The sequence below is a fragment of the Nuphar pumila genome, chromosome 17, assembly GCF_984573655.1.
Source record: "Nuphar pumila chromosome 17, dmNupPumi1.hap1.1, whole genome shotgun sequence".
Taxonomy (NCBI): Eukaryota; Viridiplantae; Streptophyta; class Magnoliopsida; order Nymphaeales; family Nymphaeaceae; genus Nuphar; species Nuphar pumila.
Window position 1 is genome coordinate 25,069,967 of NC_143265.1, and position 19,084 is coordinate 25,089,050.

General features: G+C 36.7%; 1 protein-coding gene across 6 annotated transcripts; it reads right to left on the reverse strand.

Annotated features, from left to right (window-relative positions):
* Positions 1-8,237: 8,237 nt before the first annotated feature.
* On the reverse strand, positions 8,238-16,928 carry LOC149811816 (metal transporter Nramp3.1-like). Of its 6 annotated transcripts, none has more exons than XM_089993494.1 (7): positions 16,581-16,928; positions 15,563-16,462; positions 14,541-14,677; positions 13,797-14,446; positions 10,361-10,572; positions 10,124-10,200; positions 8,786-9,550 (listed from the first exon to the last, which is right to left on the reverse strand). In XM_089993494.1, exons 2-5 carry the CDS (start codon positions 16,138-16,140, stop codon positions 10,393-10,395), a joined length of 1,545 nt encoding a protein of 514 aa, XP_089849620.1. In that variant the 5' UTR covers positions 16,141-16,462; positions 16,581-16,928; the 3' UTR covers positions 8,786-9,550; positions 10,124-10,200; positions 10,361-10,392. The 6 variants fall into 6 exon arrangements, with proteins under 6 accessions (XP_089849619.1, XP_089849620.1, XP_089849623.1 ...); XM_089993497.1 differs by having other exon boundaries at positions 15,563-16,082; positions 16,875-16,886; XM_089993492.1 differs by lacking the exon at positions 10,124-10,200 and having other exon boundaries at positions 15,563-16,465.
* Positions 16,929-19,084: the final 2,156 nt, after the last annotated feature.

A 19,084-nucleotide genomic window follows, 5' to 3' on the forward strand; every position in this document is an offset into this window, starting at 1 on the left:
TATGTTAGGGCTTTGTCTATTCTATTTTTTTTTATTGCGCTGTTTTGATTGTATTTCAAGGAAATTATGTGACCAGTTACCTGACTATACAGAGGATCTGAGTTGCAGCTTACTGTTTCAGCGTCTCTGATTGAGCATAAATTTATTATGACTTTTGGCTTGTCACATTAACTTCAAGGGCAATCATTTATTCATTTCTTTGGATATATATAATACCATGTTATGTTTTGTCAATTTCATCTCCTCTCATAATTGTTCTGTCTTGATTTGTTTCGAGGAAATTACTGGATCAGCTACCTGGTCACCAGAGGACCAATGGGGTCGATGATAAAAAAAATTTCTCTTTGATGAGTAAAGACTCTTTGTCAGCTAAAAGAGAGAAGCCCTTCTGTTGGGTTATATACAACTACGACAAGGTAAAGCCCACTTTAACATTCTCAGCATATCTCTAATTTCAATTCATGCTTACATAGGGTGTGTATCTACAGAAATTTTATTTTTAGTAGTTGCAGCTAAGTAGAGTGCAATCATGTCATCCAGGGATATATGTCATTTTTTTTTTACAGCAACTTCATTCCGTGGTAAAGTTGCTCTGTGTTTACACGCTTGGTGGTTGGTGATTACTTTATGAAAACCTCACATGCTGAGCAAATATGCTCCCACTCAATCCACTTTTATTGGTATTTACCTGTACAGCCTCCTTATGTTTATTACCACTCACTCACTCATTGGTGCATCCATGCTTCACAAAGTAATACACTTTCATCACATCTGTTTGATCATATGACATTTTCACCCATCATAAGCAGTAATAGGTAATCAGACGTTACATCACTTGTGTAACACAAGTATTCAAACATCTCTTCACCTGCACATACTCACAGGTTTTCAACCCATTTAGCACCACTGTCTTGTTATACACTCCTTGTGAAATTGCTGCAATACCTCCCAGCATACCTATTACCTTTTGCACTTGCAGCTGAATCTCTCTGTCAACTACATTTCATACCTCTTGTATATCCCTAGATTAGTCACCTTTATGGCCACCTATATATATGTATATTCCACCTTCTCACTGTCATGTGCCTCACAGTTCCCTGCACACCATCAATGCCCAGCTGCAATACTTGTAGCTCCCCACTACCACCAATTTTCTTTTATACCTCCATCAAACTTAGGTATCACATTTAGATAAATGTGTGTGAGTTCAATCTTTGCAATGGGTTTTAAAATCTGGACATCATCATTAATCTGGGTATCTCCATCATAGAGTAAGCATGATCATGTGTCTTTCCTCATTAGGCCTAAAGTCTTATCTTTCAGTATATATGTTCCTCTTTGTATATGTATATATATACATATATGTAGACTCTCACGCATATCTTAAAAATTCATCCTACTTGCTTTCTTGATTCTATAGTCATCTTTCCTTGTGATTGTACTAACCCACCTTTGCAGGAAATATGTGGATAAATTCATCATTTGGGGCTGTAAATTTGATTTCATGTGTTGTAATAGCTAGATCTAAATGAGAATTTACCTTCCCCGTTTTAGGTAGAATGGATGAGCATTGTAAACAACATAAATTGCTTATTCTCATGCATTTTTGCCTTTATTTCTCAAACTCTCACCATGGTGAAACACGAATGGCACGTGCACCATTTCGTAAGAGGTAATTGATACTAAGTTGACGATCCACATCAATGGTCATAGTCAGGGTGTGGACAAAACTTAGCATTTTTATCTTTTACAAAATAACACTGGATCCATTTTCAAAATTCATCATATTTTCCTTAAATGTTTTCTTCTTTTATCAGAATTTAACTTAAAATTAACTCAAAATATATACCAATGGCCATAGTCAGGGTATATTGAGAGTTAATCTCATTTTAAATTCTATAAAAGCACAAAAAAATGTATTTTATTCTTCACTTGAATTTAAATGTAGTTATTACATAATACATTCAATGACCATAGTCAGAGATGTATTATGTCTTCAACCTCATTTTTTTTAATTCATTTAAAGAATGGAATAGCTTTTCAAAATCCAATTTCAAACTCTTTAAATTCATTCATCATTTATAATAGAACTGCATCATGTTTTCAAAATTCATTTTTCAAAAACTCCAAGTGATGTAAATATCTTCCTCAATCTATCTTCAGTTCTTATAAAATCCAATTCATCCTTTCATTTTCAAATTCAATTTCATTTTCAATCTCAAAGTTCAATTTAACTTTGAGATTTCAAAGTCATTTTTTTTTATATATATATTCAAGTTCAAATCAGATTTTAAAGTTCAATTTGACTTTGAAATTCCAAATTCATTTTTCCAATCAAACTCAAAGTTCGATTTAACTTTGAAATTCTTGATTCCTCTTCTGAACCCCAAATTCAAGCCCCGAAATTCAAAGTCCAATTTGACTTTGAAATTCATTTGTATATTCAAAATTCTAAATTTCATTTTCCAAGTTCAATTTAAACTTGGAAGTTCTTAATTCATCTTCTGGATTTAACAAGTCCAAATCCATTTTAGGATCTAGGATTCAGCATTCATATTGGATCTCAGATTTCAGATCCAATTCTCCTTTAGGATTCAAAATCCAATTTCACTTTGGATCTTAGATTTCAGATCCAATTCCCCTTTAGGATCCAGAATCCAATTTCACTTTGGATCTCAGATTACAAATCCAAATTCCACTTAGGATCTAGATCCCCATTCTACATTGGATCTCAGACTTCAGATCCAAATTCCATTCTAGGATCCAGAACCCAATCCTACATTGGATCTCAAACTTCAGATCCAAATCCATTCTAGGATTCAGAATCCAATTCTACTTTGGATCCCAGACTTCAGATCCAATTCCATCTTAGGATCCAGAGTCCAACCCTATCTTGGATCTCAGATTTCAGATCCAAATACCATCTTGGATTCCAAATCTTGAGTCCAATTCCATTCAAAATTCCAAATCCAAATTCCACTTTAATTCCAATCCTTAAAACCAATTCCATTTCAGATCAAGTTTCCATTTCAGATCCTAAACTCAAAATTCAACTTTGAACTCTATTCAGAATCCAGATCTTGGATTCGGATTTCATCTTGAAATTCCAACCTTTAAATCAATTCCATTTCTCAATTTTATTCAGATTTCCCAATTCCATCTTTCCTTCTGATTCAATTCCGTTTTCATTTCTATTTTGATTCAAAGTCCATTTATGACTTTGAAAATTCCTTTCTTCTTCTTTTATCTCAAACTTCAAAATCATTTTCCAAAATTCAGATTTATTTCCCAAAGTTTTGATTATTCTAAAAACTTAGAATTTTAAATCTTAAGTTCTGAGTTAAAAACCATTTATTCACTCTATCATCAGATTCATCTCAGAAACACTTGGGAATTCTTCAAAACATTTTCAAAAAGAGCATGCATCTTTGCATTTGCACAAGCATGATTCTTTGTGCATCTAGACTTAGAATAAATTCTTAGATAAATTCTTAGCAAAACAAAAGGCATTAATTCGACCCTTGGTTCGATTACCCCTGGTAAAGGCGCCAGGAACGGTCGAACCTCGTACCGACGAGCGGATCCCGTCTCCCAGTTTTCCCGCAAACATTTCAAAAATGGAGGCGAGTTATTTCAAATATTTTCAAAATTAAGGTCAAGTGAGACCCGCAAAAGAGTTCCTCTTCTTTCCTTTTCTCTTTCTCTTCTCTACTCTTCTTTCTTTTCTCTCTCTCTTCTTTTCTCTCTTTTATTTTTCTCCCTTCAAAAAGGAGGAAAATAGAGGTTAGAAAAGGAAAAGGGAAGGAAGAGAGAGAGAATATTACGAGAGGAAAAATTTTGCGATGATCACAGTTTTGGCGACCGTGATGGGACTCACCCATGTTTGACGATGAACTCCAGGAGGAGCGCCCAACGGATGTCACCACCCCAGTCCTACCTATCATAAACATTAGAGATAACTCTCTCACCAAGACTATTGACAATGCCCCGTCTGTGCGTCCCAACATCGATACCATTGAAGCTCCAACAAGTGCGGATATGCAGATGCCCGCTGAGAGCCCAGACAAAGAAGTTGTCATGCCGCAAAAATCTATCAGAACCACAAAATGTCCCAGTAGCTTAAGAGATTTCTATACTTACTTTGCCTCCAAATCCACTGATCACTCGATCGAGAGGCATGTATCGTTTGACAGCTTCTCAAATGTCTACCTCTCGTACCTCTGCAACGTGTACTCCAACACAGAGGCATCCACATTCAACAAAGCTAATGACCAGTGATCATACATAATATTTGCATTTTATTCATCTCTATTTATGCATGATCCATGATAAAATCATATTAAAAATCCATTTTTATCGTTGCTTTCAAGAAATTATTTTAAATAACAAATACAGGAAAATCACCAATTTCAAAGCTTGCCCTGTGTTTTTTTAGTGTTTTATTTAATTTAGAAGTTTTTAATTTGTAGTTTAATTAGATTAGGAGAGTAGTTACTAATTTTAATTAGTTTAGGAAAAACCTCTTTTGAAAAACATGTTTTCTAGAGGAGACATCTTTTGAAATTTTTAAAAAATATCCAGACTTCCATAAAAATCATGTAAACCCAATACTTTGGTGTAAAAAATATTTTTCTAGCACACCACCACATTTTTCCCTTCTGAGAAAATGCAGGCCTCTTCTCCCTCTTCTCTGCTCTTCTCTTCCTCATCCACCTCGTTCCCAATCGGTTCTCCCCTAATCTTTTCCTTCTCCCTTTGATTCATCTTGCTTCTAACATTTTTCTATCGCCGGTTCTTCTTGACTTGGTTGATGGAGGTAAATGCAGCTCGGAGAGAAAAATTACTTTTTCTTCTCAACCCTTCCATCAGAGGTAAATCACACGGTTTGCTTCTTCGCCCCCATTTTATCGTAGTTTTAGTTTCTACATATCATGAATCATAGTATTGCATGTAGTTTTGTTTGATCATTGCATAATCATCATATTTAGATTAGATTAGTTTAGATTCAACATCTGAAAATATAAAAAGAAAAATATATATAGCTTAATCTAGTTTAGCCATTTTCTTGGTTTGCATGTAGAATAAGATTATTTTATTCAAATCGGTAGATCTAATATAGAGTAGTTTTATGTTTTTTGTGAGTTTTACTTTAGTTTAGGTTCAGATTTAGGGTAAATTTAATTTAGATCATGTTCTTTATTTTTGGTGTTTATTAGATTAAATTATTTCAAAATTCTTAAGTAGTCGATTTAGGTAGATTTAAATTCCAGTAAGTAGTTAGTTTTACCTTCATGTTAAATATAAATTTTTTACATCAATTAAATTTAATTAAGTTCAGTTTATGTCAGTAGATTAATTAGAAATTAATTAGTTAATTTAAATTATTTGAATTATATTAGCCGATTTTCATTATTGAATTAAATTACCAATTTTGGTTAATTAGTTAATTTGTTGATTGCTTGCTTAATTAGTTGATTAAATTCCTTTTTAGAATTCGGTTAGTATAGCATGTAAATTAAATTAGTTTATTTTATAGTTTATGTTTTCTTTTAGTAGTTAATTAGTTTAGTTTATTTCTTGTTATTTGCATTAGTTAATTCCATAAATTGTTTCTTGTTCCTTGTTAGTTAGTTAATTAGTTATGCTAATTTGTCTTTTAGTTAGTTGATTCATGTTAGTTCTTATTTAGTTATAGAATTAGTTATGTTATTTTGTCTTTTAGTGTAGTGTTATTTCATAGTTTATTTAGTATTTTTGTGTTTTTTCGTAAAACTAACCCTTAATGTTTTTGTAGTTTTTTTGTCGTATCTTTGTGTTTTATTTGTTTATTTTTGCAGAAAAGTATTTAGACATATGGTGAGCCCTTTTCGTACTCTTGAAGAGCTCTCTGAAGTCCCTAAAAGGTTCCCTCAAAAGGCCCTTTAGGCCCCCTCAGGGAGCTCTTAATAAGAAGAAAAAAGGAACATAAGTTAATATTCAAACATCAAGGAGGCTAAAGACTCAGAGCATTGAAGACCTTTTCTTTTATTTTTAGATTAGGGTTTATTTTATTCATTTAATTGGGTTTATAATAAGGTCACTTAATTATTGTTTAAAGTCCTCCGCAGAGGGTTGCACTATCTTCCTTATTTACTCAATTAATTGATTTTTCTTTTTGGCAATAAAGCGTAGTTTAATTATGTACTTGAATACAAAGTATTTCCCGTTCCCTGAGTTTGACCCGGACTCCACCACTCGTGCGAGCCAATTTTTATTATTTGGTGTCTGGCTTTCACACTTGTTTTTCTTAAAAATATTGTTTTAAAAAATGTTTTCTAAAACTCACACCACCCAAGAAGTGTGGAAAGTGGCCATGGACGAAGAACTTGCTGCTTTGAAAAAGAATGAGACATGAAAAGTTGTCTCCCTACCTCCAGGCAAAAGACTGGTGGGATGCCAATGGACCTACAAAATCAAGTATCATAGTCACAAAATGATTAAACGTTACAAGGTGAGACTAGTCACAAAAGGGTACACCCAGGTGGAAGGGACCGACTACACGAGACGATTGCCCCTGTTGCCAAAATAAATTCCATCAGGATTCTCTTGTTTGTTGTTGCCAATCAAAGATAATATCTATACCAACTTGATGTCAAGAATGCATTCCTCCTCGGAGATCTCAAGGAAGAGGTATACATGGAGCTACCCCTAAAACACCCTAGTGTAAGCAACAAGAGCCTCATTTGTCGATTAAAGAAAGCTTTGTACAGACTCAAATAATCATTTCACACATGGTTTGCCAAACTTAGCGATGCCCTCACACCGTTTGGATTTCAAAGAAGCTCATATGAGTACTCCATGTTCAGCAAAAGGAGCACCACATGTATTGTCATCATTCTCATCTATGTCGATGATATCATTATAACGAGACGATCCCAGATTAATTAATGACGTAAAGGACTACTTACATCAAAAGTTTGAAATTAAAGACCTTGAAAAACTTTGCTACTTTCTTGGTATAGAAGTTGTCCAGTTAGATAAAAAAATATTCTTGTGTCAAAGAAAATATGTTATGGATTTACTCAAAGAGGCCGGCATGTTGGGAGCAAAGCCCATCAAATCGACCAAAACCACAAGGTCACCAAGAATTAGGGAGAACCCATGCGTGACATTGACAGTTTTCAAAGACTCGTGGGATGCCTAATCTACCTCATTGTCACGAGACCTGACATCACATATACGGTCAACATCATCAGCCAATTCATGCATGATCCAAGGATCCCTCACCTAGTCATCGCACACAGGATCTTAAGATACATCAAGTCATCACCAGGCAAGAGAATCCTTATGCACAGATACGATCATACCAAAGTTACAAGATACTCGAATGTCAACTGGGCAGAAGATCTGAATGATAGAAAGTCCACATCAGGGTACTTCACGTTTGTGGGAGAAAACTTGGTTACATGAAGAAGTAAAAAACAAAACGTCGTGGCCAGATCTAGTGCGAAAACTGAGTACCGAGCAATGGCCGCTGCATCCTGCAAACTTATATGGATCAAAGCTCTTATATGTGATATAGGATTTTTCGACATCAAGCCTATAGAACTAAGGTGCGACAATCAGGCGGCCATCCATATCAACGCAAATTTAGTTTTCCATGAATGGACAAAACACATCGAAGTCCACTATCATTTTGTAATGAAGAAGATTCATGAAGGGATTATTTTCACTCCACGTCAGAAATGGAGATCAGTTGGCCAATATTCTCACTACAGTCATAGAAAATGACAAACTTCAAGACATTGGGACCAAGTTGGGACAGGTCAATATCAAATCCCAACTTGAGAGGGAGTATTGAAAACACCCAAATGATTACGATGTGATCGCCCCACGTGATCACATCCTGATCCTTAGGGTTTGATTGTGACCCTATCCCACATTTGTTGCAACCTTCTCTCATCGGCGATCTCTTATCTCTTATCTTTTGAGTTCCCACTAGTACCAGCTATCCCCTCTTAGTTTCCTCCATCTTCGTGCCTGTTAGATTATCTTTATCCAGGATAATAGTTATCATCATCCCTTCATATTATATTTATGTGTGATGCATCCTGAGACTGCGTGAATAACATAACATGAGATGTGTGTTTTCCTCCCATAGATATAGGCTTAACACCGAACCACGTTAACCCCCATCTTTATTTTTCTTCTTTGCACTTCGTTTTATAAGTAGACCCGGCATTAAAACTTTTAAGTCAAAATGTACGTCTAAAATCACATTCTTTTGGATTCATGATTTGAACCTTAAGGATGGAGAAAGCTTTGAACTAGGCTATGAAAATAACGTAGGAATAGGAATATATTGTCATTTCTTGTAACAATAAAAGCAGCTACATGCTTATGGAACTAATTACGAGAGTAATGTGCAAATGTTATAGTTCACATTTTACATCATTCTCGCCCAGATCTATTATCTTTCACCCAATTCGTCTCCGTAATATCGGACGAATGTTCAAAAGTTTCTCTAGGGGCGATGAATCAGCTTTAGTTGCATTGCGCAATATAACTGGATCTATTGTATATGAGCAGGTACTTCATGCTGGGATGATATATTGGTGCAGATAAACCCTACGTCGCGCCCATCAAGAACTAATAACTTGGTATGCAAACAAACACACCTAACTGGTTAAACAACAAAAGTAACTCAATTGAGTGCTAGAGTCCAGTGTCATCTGAAGAATTGACATCTCAATGAAATGAAGTATTGCTGGAGCTGTCATAAATCACATGGACTTGAAGAAACCAGTAGATCTTAAACAAGTATTTCAAGTAACTGATGCAACCAGCGTTGTTAAAAACGTGCCTAAGGCGCAAAAAGCACGCCTCACCTCAAGGCGAGGGCCTTTGTGCCTTGAGGGGCAGTTATAAAACGTAAAAGCATGGAGGCGTACGCCTCATGCGCCTTGAGGCATATGCCTTGAGGCGAAGTGCGCCTCACTGTGAGACGCGTATGCCTTATTTTGTTGGTCAAATGAGGGTCAAAGCCCTCATTTGACCAACATTAACATGTCACCCCCGACCCTAATAAGGGTCGGGAGCCCTAATTTCTCTCTCGCAGCCCCTCTCTCTCTCTCGTCTCTCGCAGCCCCTCTCTCTCTCTCGTCTCTCGTGGTCCCTCTCTCTTGTCTCTCACACTCTCCCTTCTCGGCCTCCTCCTTCTCGCCGGAAGTAGCTGCGACGCCAGCAACCCTTGTCACCAGGTAACCCCGACCCCTCTCTTCAATCTCTCCAGCAGACACGAAAAAGTTTTAATGCAATACATGTCCTCAATCGTCTTAGAGATGTTCTTCTTTTCTCTTTTTTTTTTTGTTAACAATGATAGCAATACTCAGCCTCCAACAGTAGGCAGAATTTAAAACTTGCTAAAAAGCCTGTGGAACTGCTGCTTCACACCCGAGGAAAACCTGGGTTTAAATGGACGCTTCTGTACAGTAAAGCATACTTTGTCACAGGCATATACAGTGGTAAGCAGACTTTGTCCCCATTGGTGTTTCTTGGCCTAAAATCTATCCTGCGGAGAAAACATATACAGTGGTAAGCAGAAACCACATAAAGAGGCTTGAAGGCTTCAATATCGTGACCAAATTGCCAAAAGAAGATGGCTGGTTTTCAGAGCCAACATTCATTTTAAATCAACAACCAACAAGATCCGAGATGTCTGCTAGCATTCTCCTTGTTAATATGCACCAAAGGCATTTTTCTTTTTGGCTAGGCCACAGGAAACCACACCCACCTCCCTCCTTTCCAAATCACCAACTGCACATTTGCAGCTCTCCACTTGGTAAAACCCTTGAGGTCCCCCTTGCCCACCGAGCAGTACACCCAATTTCGACCTTGAGGCAAAGGATGCCCCCTGCAAAGCTGAAGCTGGGTGCACACCCAGGTGGGCAAGGGGGACCCAGGGTTTTATGCTAACGTTGAAAGAACACAGTTAATAAGGTGGTTTTTCCCAGTTATTAAAAAAATCATAAATATCAAAAAACAGTGGTATATGGTATTATGTTGACAAGTTTTTATATTCCCCACCAAAACTTTGATAATTTTTATAGTTTTTTTAAGTTTAAAAAAAAAACTTGAGGCTTACGCTTTGCGCCTCGAGGCTTACGCCTCGCCTCAGATTTTGGTGGAGCGCCTCGCTACGCCTCAACGCTTTTCACAACACTGGATGCAACAGATGAATTTATTTTGGTTAATTCTGAAGGAAACCCTGCAGAATCATGATTTTTTTCGAGTCCATCTTTTGCAATAAACATCTTTTACTTATCAACACAGTATGCATATAAATATCAGAAACAACTTGCCAATTCTCGGAATGGCTTACCTTTATCATCTGCCTAATTTGGAGAGAGTTGATTAAGGTCTGTTCGTGCAATTCTCTCGACAAACAAGATAGCATATGAATGTGATGTATAAAACTGCAACGATTGACAGTAATGCCATGGACCAGATGCTGAGAACTTCAGTTCTGAAGAAGTCTACCAGAAGGTATCCATTGATGACGAGTATAAGGGCAGCCATTGTCCAGGAAACTGACTGCAAGAATACATACAAGACATCTTGTAAATAAAAATGTGGAAACAGTTTGTAAAAAGTGAACTTTGAACTGGAAAATTAATGCGTGTGATGTGGATGAAGATCAAGTCTGATTTATCAATTCTACAAAACCAACTTGTCACTTACCTATTTCGACACTACATGACTTCCCCAAGTTATGTAACTCAACCTGCTTCCCACTCTATGACCAAGTATTAAATTCAAACTTTGAAGAATAGTCGTCAATGTCGCTGTTATTTTGAAAATATCTTGATATTATCTTTTTTTTTCACAACAGCCAATAAAAACATGAAAATATATTGGCATTTCAAAATATCTCTATATCATAAATATCACATTATTCATGACATTTAAAAAAATTCTTATTCTTGTACATTTTAAGTATTTATTTTTGTTCCTTTTTATGTTTTAAAAACTTTTCTGTTTATATTTTTGCGAGAAAAGTACTACAAAAACCTACTATTTTTTATCTTTTTTATTAGTCTTTACAGTTTTTCTGTTTTTAAATGCCGAGGTTTTATTGAGAAAAAACAGTTTTTCTAAAATTTCCTGAGAAAAACTCTTGCCAAGAAATTCCCAAGACTGTGACTATGCTTTTAAGAGGATATATATATGAGACCGTAAGTTACCAATATGGTTAGACCCTCAAAATGGAATTTGGCTAAAAAACATTGAATTTTACCAAGTTTTAAGTTTTACCCTCACATGTGAGTTGGGATTTGGAAGAAACATGAATGAGATAATATTAGATATTATCTACTTTTATCCAAAATAAATTTCACCCAACAATAAGCTTCTGCCAAAATGTGCAAGCAAACAACCCCAATTCTCAGTTTGATGCCCAGGAAAGACAATGAAAACAGGTTAGTTTGCAATAGAAACAGAAACACAACGTAGAAAATATACAATAAGATGACATAATGTGCATGTTATCCTTAGTAGTTCTTAAGAACCTTAATTTGCAAGCATGAAACTACATCCAACAATCATCTCTACACACACACATGTATGGACTCATATCTTAATAATCTTTTATACAGGCTTATGTAAAAGAGAGCATCATTGTATACACACAGACACAATTGAGACACCCGAAGGTCTGGCCATATGTAGCCTTTTCAGTAGACCCAGCCCATTCCAATCAAAATAGAACAAGCACCCAAACAGTCTTCGATAAAGTGCATGCACGACATCGAGCAATCATCTCTACACACACACACACACACGCACACCTGCTGAGAAGACAGGTAGATTATTCCAACTGTTAGTAAAATTGGCATAATATAACTTTATGCAATAAATTCTGTAAAAAGAAATACACCGATTTCTTTGACGCTAAGAATTTTCTCTACCAAGAATTATATGACAAAAAGAAAACATTATCCTTGATAATCACTGCCACTATGAGTGGCTGAAAGTTGTAAAGGAAATCCTCAAGAATGAGGTGATCTGAAGACAGTGCACAAAGGGAGGTAAAAAAAAATAAAAAGCACATCTTAAAAACCAGGAAGCTCAATCTAGTGATCTGCCCAAGTCAACCTGTACTGGTAGCAGACCTGGTATACCCAATAGGTTGACCAGAATTTGGACAAGATCCATCCAAAACTCAATTGAGTTGGAGAAGAAATAGGGTTGATCGAGGCCATTGATTTTTCAACCTTTATAACAAACTTGCTCACATGTCAGAATCAGAGGATCCAAAAGCAAATCCCCAATAATTCAAAGGCATAGAACACCTGTATTGTCAGAATTTGAAAAAAAACAGTGTCATGGGTAAATCCATGAACACACCTCTCTCTCTCCATTCTATATATATATATATATATATATATATATATATATATATATATATATATATATATATTTGAGATCCCCCATGCTCCCATACAAACTGGGATTTTCAGAGGTCTTTTTCTTTGAAATCTGTCTGTGTTTTGTGCGTTTGATTTCATAGGGAAAAACACTTGGATAATCCGGTTATGACACTGGGGTAGGCTTCTATATGGGTTTGAAAATCAGCAGACCAAAATTTTCTTAAATATTTGAGCCTCAGAAAAGTGCATTTTTTGTGGACAAACACAATTCAACTGTTGATTCTTAGCAAATGGATCATGACGAACACATCTGAAAGGTCAGATTTGCGAAAAAAGTACTAAAAATGCCCAATTCCTAAGCAGCATGGATAGTTCGTAGCAAGGGTATTCATGTGTGTGTGTGTGTGTGTGTGTGTGTGTGTGTGTGTGTGTGTGTGTTATACAGAATAAAGTTAGCATGGCCCATCCAAGTGCCAAACTCGCTAAGTCACTGCCAAGAATTTACTGAGTCAATTCATGAGCTATTTGTTTTCAAACCATGATGATATAACTACTGGCTAGGTTTTCATCAATATTGATGCAATAAAATGATATAAAATATTGCCAAAGGGCTCCGCATACCGGGCTAGGTGAGTCAGGTTAAGGCATCCAGGTTGAGTGATGTCCAGGTTCAATACTCGAGGTGTGTATCCTTGCCACAAGGCTGAAGCCAACCGAAAACTATCCCTGGTGCCTGGTGGGTAAAAGGGAGCACTTGTAGAGTTTTACACCACGAACACCGAAACAGGGCCATGATCAATGTCGAACCTCTCAGTACATAATGAGACATTCAAAGTGGTGGTTTTATCAGAAAGAAAAAAGTCAAAATAAGTCTGATTCTAGTGGCCATAATTGCAGTGTACCAACCAATGCTTGCAAACATTCAAATATGTGCACGAAAACATGCACTATAAATGCTCTTTTCAAACCAAAAATCCAGCCAACCAATGCTTGCAAACATGCAAATATGTGCATAAAAACATGCACTATAAATGCACTTTTCAAAACAAAAATCCATAAAGAACCTTACTGTTTATATCACAACATTTTTTCAATATATGTTACCATGGAACTTCCCATTCAGTGCTCAGTTCACAACATTTCTGCTGGTGATCACTATCTGATGCATAAAACAACTCCCATATGTTTTTCTTTTATCAATATATATGATTCAAATAGATAGGAAGTTTCTATTTATCATAAGTATGGATGTGATGTGTTGAGCACTCTGGTACACAGATTCATGTTAATCTTGCAAGTTTTGGATCAATTTGTTCTTTAGACTGCTGTACTAAGCAATTTGATACAATTGATAATGAAGGAATTTGATTAAAAGATCACATTACTCACCTTGAGGAAGTGTCCAATATGAAGAACACCCATAAGATGCTCTTTGGAAACCAGACATAGGAGTGGAATAAGTGCAAAGGGGATCTGCACTGACTGAAGAATGTTGAGCCATTCATTCAATACATCGAGCTGATTTTCAGAGGATTCAAAAACAAGAGCAACAACTATTGTGGGAACAATGGCAAAGCTTCTAGTGACCGCTGCCCTGATCCATTTCTTCATATGGAGGTCTAGAAAACCACTCATCACAAACTGGCCAGTGTAAGTGCCAGTGATTGTGCTGCTCTGTCCAGCTACCAATAGTCCTATCCCCCAAATATATCTAACAGGAAAGAGATATCCATACTCTTTCTCAAGATAATCAGCAGCATTCATAAGGCCTATATTATTAGCATCCCTTGAACCATAAAATCCCTTAGCAAACACAGCCGTAACAAAGATATTTATAGAAAGAGAAATAAAAAGAGCAACAGACGACTCTATGGAGTAATAGTTGAGTGCTTCCCTAACTTCACCCTTTCTAGTTATATCAATTTTTCTAGACTGAACAAGGGCAGAGTGCAAAAACACATTGTGTGGCATAATAATGCAGCCCACTATGCCAACGGCCTGTTTAATAGTGCTTGAAGACAACCGTGGAATCAGAATACCTACAAAAACATATTTATCATTTTATGTGAAAAACTTGGACTCAAAAAGCAATTGGAAGAGTGTGATAACAAAGCTGAGAGTTCATAAGAATACCAAGAAACAAGTCTTTTCCGCTGGGGCTGGCTTCTCCAAACATCAATGCAAATGAAATTGCCATTATGGATATAAGAACCCCAAATAATGCTTCTAGTTTTCTCACTCCATAGCTCTCCAATAGTAAAAAAATGAAGCTGTAAACAAAGAACAAGGATTGAGGTTTCACAAGAAACATTCCACGTCAACAAGTACCAATTGTTTTGATCTCACAATCAACCACAGCTTGCTTGCATGCCTCATATTCTAAGAGAATCTTGGTACATAGGATTTCAGTCACCCTTTCATAGTGTTTTATTAAATTATATATATATATATATAGAAATGGGTAGGTAACATGTTTTTTGTGCCTACCAAGCTAGGATAGGGGTTTTCATGTTGTTTTTAAAAAATCTGACCCTACAGATGTGTTCTGCATGATCAATTTGCTAGAAAATCACACTTGAATCATGTTTTTTTAAGAAAAAAAATGATTGTTTCTAAAATCTGACCATACAGAGGTTTCAAGCATGTAGATCACATCTGTATGGTCAGATTTTAGAAAAAATAGAAACAATCTTTTCAAAGCTCGATAGGCACGCTGTAGGCACAAAAAAAAGTCAGGCACCTACCCATCACTTTGTATATTTATATATATATATATATATATATATATATATATATATATATATATATATATATATATATATATATGGGAACCTACTAAATGGGCAGGATGAAACATGCTACTGGATTTCCCGTACTTTTTTACAATTCTGACCCCATAGATGATGTGTTCAACATGATTGATTTATTATAAATCGACACTTGATCATGCATTTTGGATGGAAAAGTGGCTCTAGAGCCTCTAAAATTTATGAAATTTGTAGGCCCATCAGAATCAAATGCTATTCCCATAAAAATAAGCATATAGTTCACATCTGTACTGTCAGGATTTAGATTATGTGGCCTTGCCTTTGTGTTTCACTAAATTTTATTTGAAGGAAGAAATGAAAAATGAGAAGGGCGGTAAGCGTACGTACCAGTCAACAGCGGTGATGAGAACACCGGACCAGAGAGGCAGAAACCCATTGCTCAATATCCTGATGGCAATGGCGCTGCCTATGACCTCCTGGATATCGGCACCAATCAAGGCGATCTCGGTCATCACCCACAGGACGGCGCTGGCCCAGCGTGGGTACTCCGCCCTGATCACCTCCGCCAGATGGGAGCCCGTGGCTACCCCGAGCCTCGCAGAGAGCAACTGGATCATCAGGCCGACGGCGGTTGCCCAAGTGAGCAGCCACAGCAGGGAGTAGCCAGCAACGGCGCCGGCCTGCAGGTCGCCCTCCAGGTTGCCAGGGTCCAGGAACGCAATGCTCATGACTAAGCCTGGCCCTGTGAACAGCCACAGCTTCGTGCATGAGAAGGGCGACACATGCTTATTCTCGTCCACCGCTACGTCGTCGTTGACCTGAATCCGTTGGCTCTCGGAGTAGGCTGCCTGCTCCTCCAATTCCTCATCTTCCTTACTCTCTCTTCCTTCTGATTCTTGCTGGTGTTCTGATGGAGGGGAAAGCAGGGGAAGATGGGAAGAAGAAGAAGACGCCCTAAGCTTCATTTTCTTTTTTCGTTTTTTCTTATTGAAAATAAAAACTGTCTTGGAAAATTGAAGCTAGTTTAACATGAAAGTCGGGTTTTTTCTTCCTTTAACTTGGAAGCCTAACTCGAGCTATGAGTTTTCAAAAAAGGAAGTTCTGCATTCACCTTAGGCCTTAGTTGAAAGAAAGAAAAAATGTTGGCTCTTTTGTGGAAGATTGTTTAGGAGATTGAAAGGAAAAAAGGGATGGTTTCCTTCGATTTCATAGGAACGAATTTGAAGGAAAATTTGGGTTTTCTTGGAGATTAATTGAGAGGGATTTCTTCTGTTTGGTTGCCTTTCTCTTCTAGGGAAACAAAAAAAAATAGATTAGACCATTGAAACCATTCAATCGTCCTTTTTTATCTTTTGGAGATTGCAGAGAAAATGACAGATTTCTTGAGAAAACGAGAAGTACTTACATTTTATGGAATGTGGTATTTGCCAAGGCGATGAAGGTATGTTCTTGAAAAGTGGATGCAACAAAACAGAAGGTAAATTTGGGTCTTCCCACCCTCTGTTTTGAGTTCTCAGAGAAGAAATTCGATAGGAAGATCGGTGGTTTTAGAAGAGCTCAGAGGGCTGTGTACCTTCTTTCTCTTATCCAGAAAATGGGTTTTTATTTAATTTTCAAAAATCACTGAACCACTGATTTCTGAAAAAGCATAAAAGCATTGAAAATTAGGAAACAAGAATGGGTCTGTTACTGCTCTTACCGAGGATTTTGGAATTTGAGGGAGCCTTTTGATAATACAAGCGTATGGTAGACTTTTACCTCCCTTCTCAGTATGGTTGTTGCCGGTTTAAGAAGGAAGAATTCTAGCGCTCTCACCTTTACCGGATTCTAGATAAGGTTTGAAAGCAAAGTTGAGACCGTCAGCGGATGCTCTTTATTCCTTTTGCTGTGAAAAGCGTTTGTCAGGTGCTTTTACACGGCAACCTTGATTGGCTACCGCACAGTAATATTTGCAACTTGCAGGGTGGGTGCATTAAAAATCGGAACGTCTAGTAACTGGGGTCCTCTGAGGCAGGTAACCATAACCCTTTTCCAGTTTTCCTGCTGCAGCAGCTGCCCTTCTTTTGTTCTTTCGCCGTGCCTGAGAAGGAATGTTATGAGAATGCCTAGATTCTTCATCTAATCACATAAAGGTACCATTTTTTTTCTTATTATGGAACTCTTCATCAAGTTCAAGTCTTTTCATTAAGGGCTAAACGGCTTGAACCTGTTTGAGCGAACAACAAGAGCACTATGACTGGTCCAATTTTTTTTTGTTTTCTTTCCTGATAATATCTAAGCTGGGGGGCTGTCTGTGAGGTTGGAGCCTAAGACCCCTTGGTTATTATAGTGTGACTTAACCATCTACATATTTCATTCGACCGCCTGTGACTAGGGGTCATCCACTGCTGGTCAGCTGAAATCCCACTAGATCTAGCCTTAATCAAGCCCACCCATGCTTATCATTAATCACACTTGACTGTTGATAATCCCCATTGTTCGTAAAAAAAAGTTTTGCGAGTCAATGACTTCAAATGGAGTTTGATAGGTGAGGCGGGCATGTTGGTTTTGATTAGGCATGATTAGACCATGACAAACGTAAAGAACACGTCACTCTTTATCACAAAAATAAGATGCTCTGACTGTCGACGAGGAAAGAAGTATTCGAGTCCTAAAAAAGCATCCCATTTCATGCAAAGACCAAAAGTCATTTTCAAATAAGCTTTCACCACCACTTCAAAATATAAGCTGAATTTTGATGGGGCACGGAAGAGAACCACCGAAAGAGTTGAGTTCTCGATTGGGCTAGCAGGTCCTTTGGGTGTCGCCCAAGAATGGAGGCTTATATTTTGTCCTCTCATTCATCACGATCTTTCTCATGTGCTCTGCCACCTCTGTCAGCGAACTGAAACTGTTGAGTTTGTACGCTTGCTTGAAGTTGCTGCAGCAGCAGAGAATGATTTGAAGGCTAGTTTCAAAAATGGCCATTCGCGATTCGATACCGCCTAGAGTTGCATGTGTGTCTTCAAACAAACTTTTGGATGAACTCCGGGTTCATCTTTGATGGATTTTTATTGCAATATCTTGTAAAAAATTTCCTATATTTTCAAGTTTGTAAATATAATTTTTAATTAAATGATTATATTTAATGTCTAAAATTGAAAATAATAAATTATTATATATATGGGCTGACGTTAATATGGGTTTGGATATGGTTCGAGGCCCATTGACAAGATCCATATATGAAATGTAACACCTACAAATTTTATTCATTTTAACTTTTAAATTCAAGGAATTCATGTTAAAATCATTTTAAATTCAGGCAAAATTTGAGAGCTCAAGTTAAACTAAGACTCTAATTAGATCTGTTATGAATCGTAGATCTCGTAGGAGATCCGATTTGACGATTTTGGATATGAGTTGATTCAAAAAATACATTTTTCAAATTAGATCCGCCTCTATCTTGGGTTTTTTCACTTGGATCAGAGTCAACCGACCTATATATATATATATATATATATATATATATATATATATATATATATATATATATATATATATATATATATATATATATATATATATATATATAAGTTGACGTCAATATGAACCTGGACCTAGTTCAAGATCCATATCAACTAAAAAAAAACTCATGTGTGTGTATATATATAAGGGGTTAATGTCAATATGGATCTAGACATGATCCAAGATCCATATTGACTAGTACCCATGAATGAGTTGAAATCCAAATAGATTTGGGTCATGGGTCCAACTCAGACCCATAATCCATCCGTAAACTTAAAAAAAAAAAAAAAAATTTAAAACTTTAATATATATATTTTAAAATTGGGGTAGTTAAGTTTGGGAAGAGTTCTATGTTAAATGGAACTCTACCCCAAACCTAATTAGAAGGGGGGCCGTCACCCCCTA

Coding starts and splice junctions, on each gene's coding strand:
- LOC149811816 (XM_089993493.1), bottom strand. CDS start 16,140: ATGAAGCTTAGGGCGTCTTCTTCTTCTTCCCATCTTCCCCTGCTTTCC. Junction 14,678..15,562: donor CTCATCACCGCTGTTGACTG/GTACGTACGCTT, acceptor CTTTGTTTACAG/CTTCATTTTTTTACTATTGG. Junction 14,447..14,540: donor CGGAAAAGACTTGTTTCTTG/GTATTCTTATGA, acceptor ATGTTTTTGTAG/GTATTCTGATTCCACGGTTG.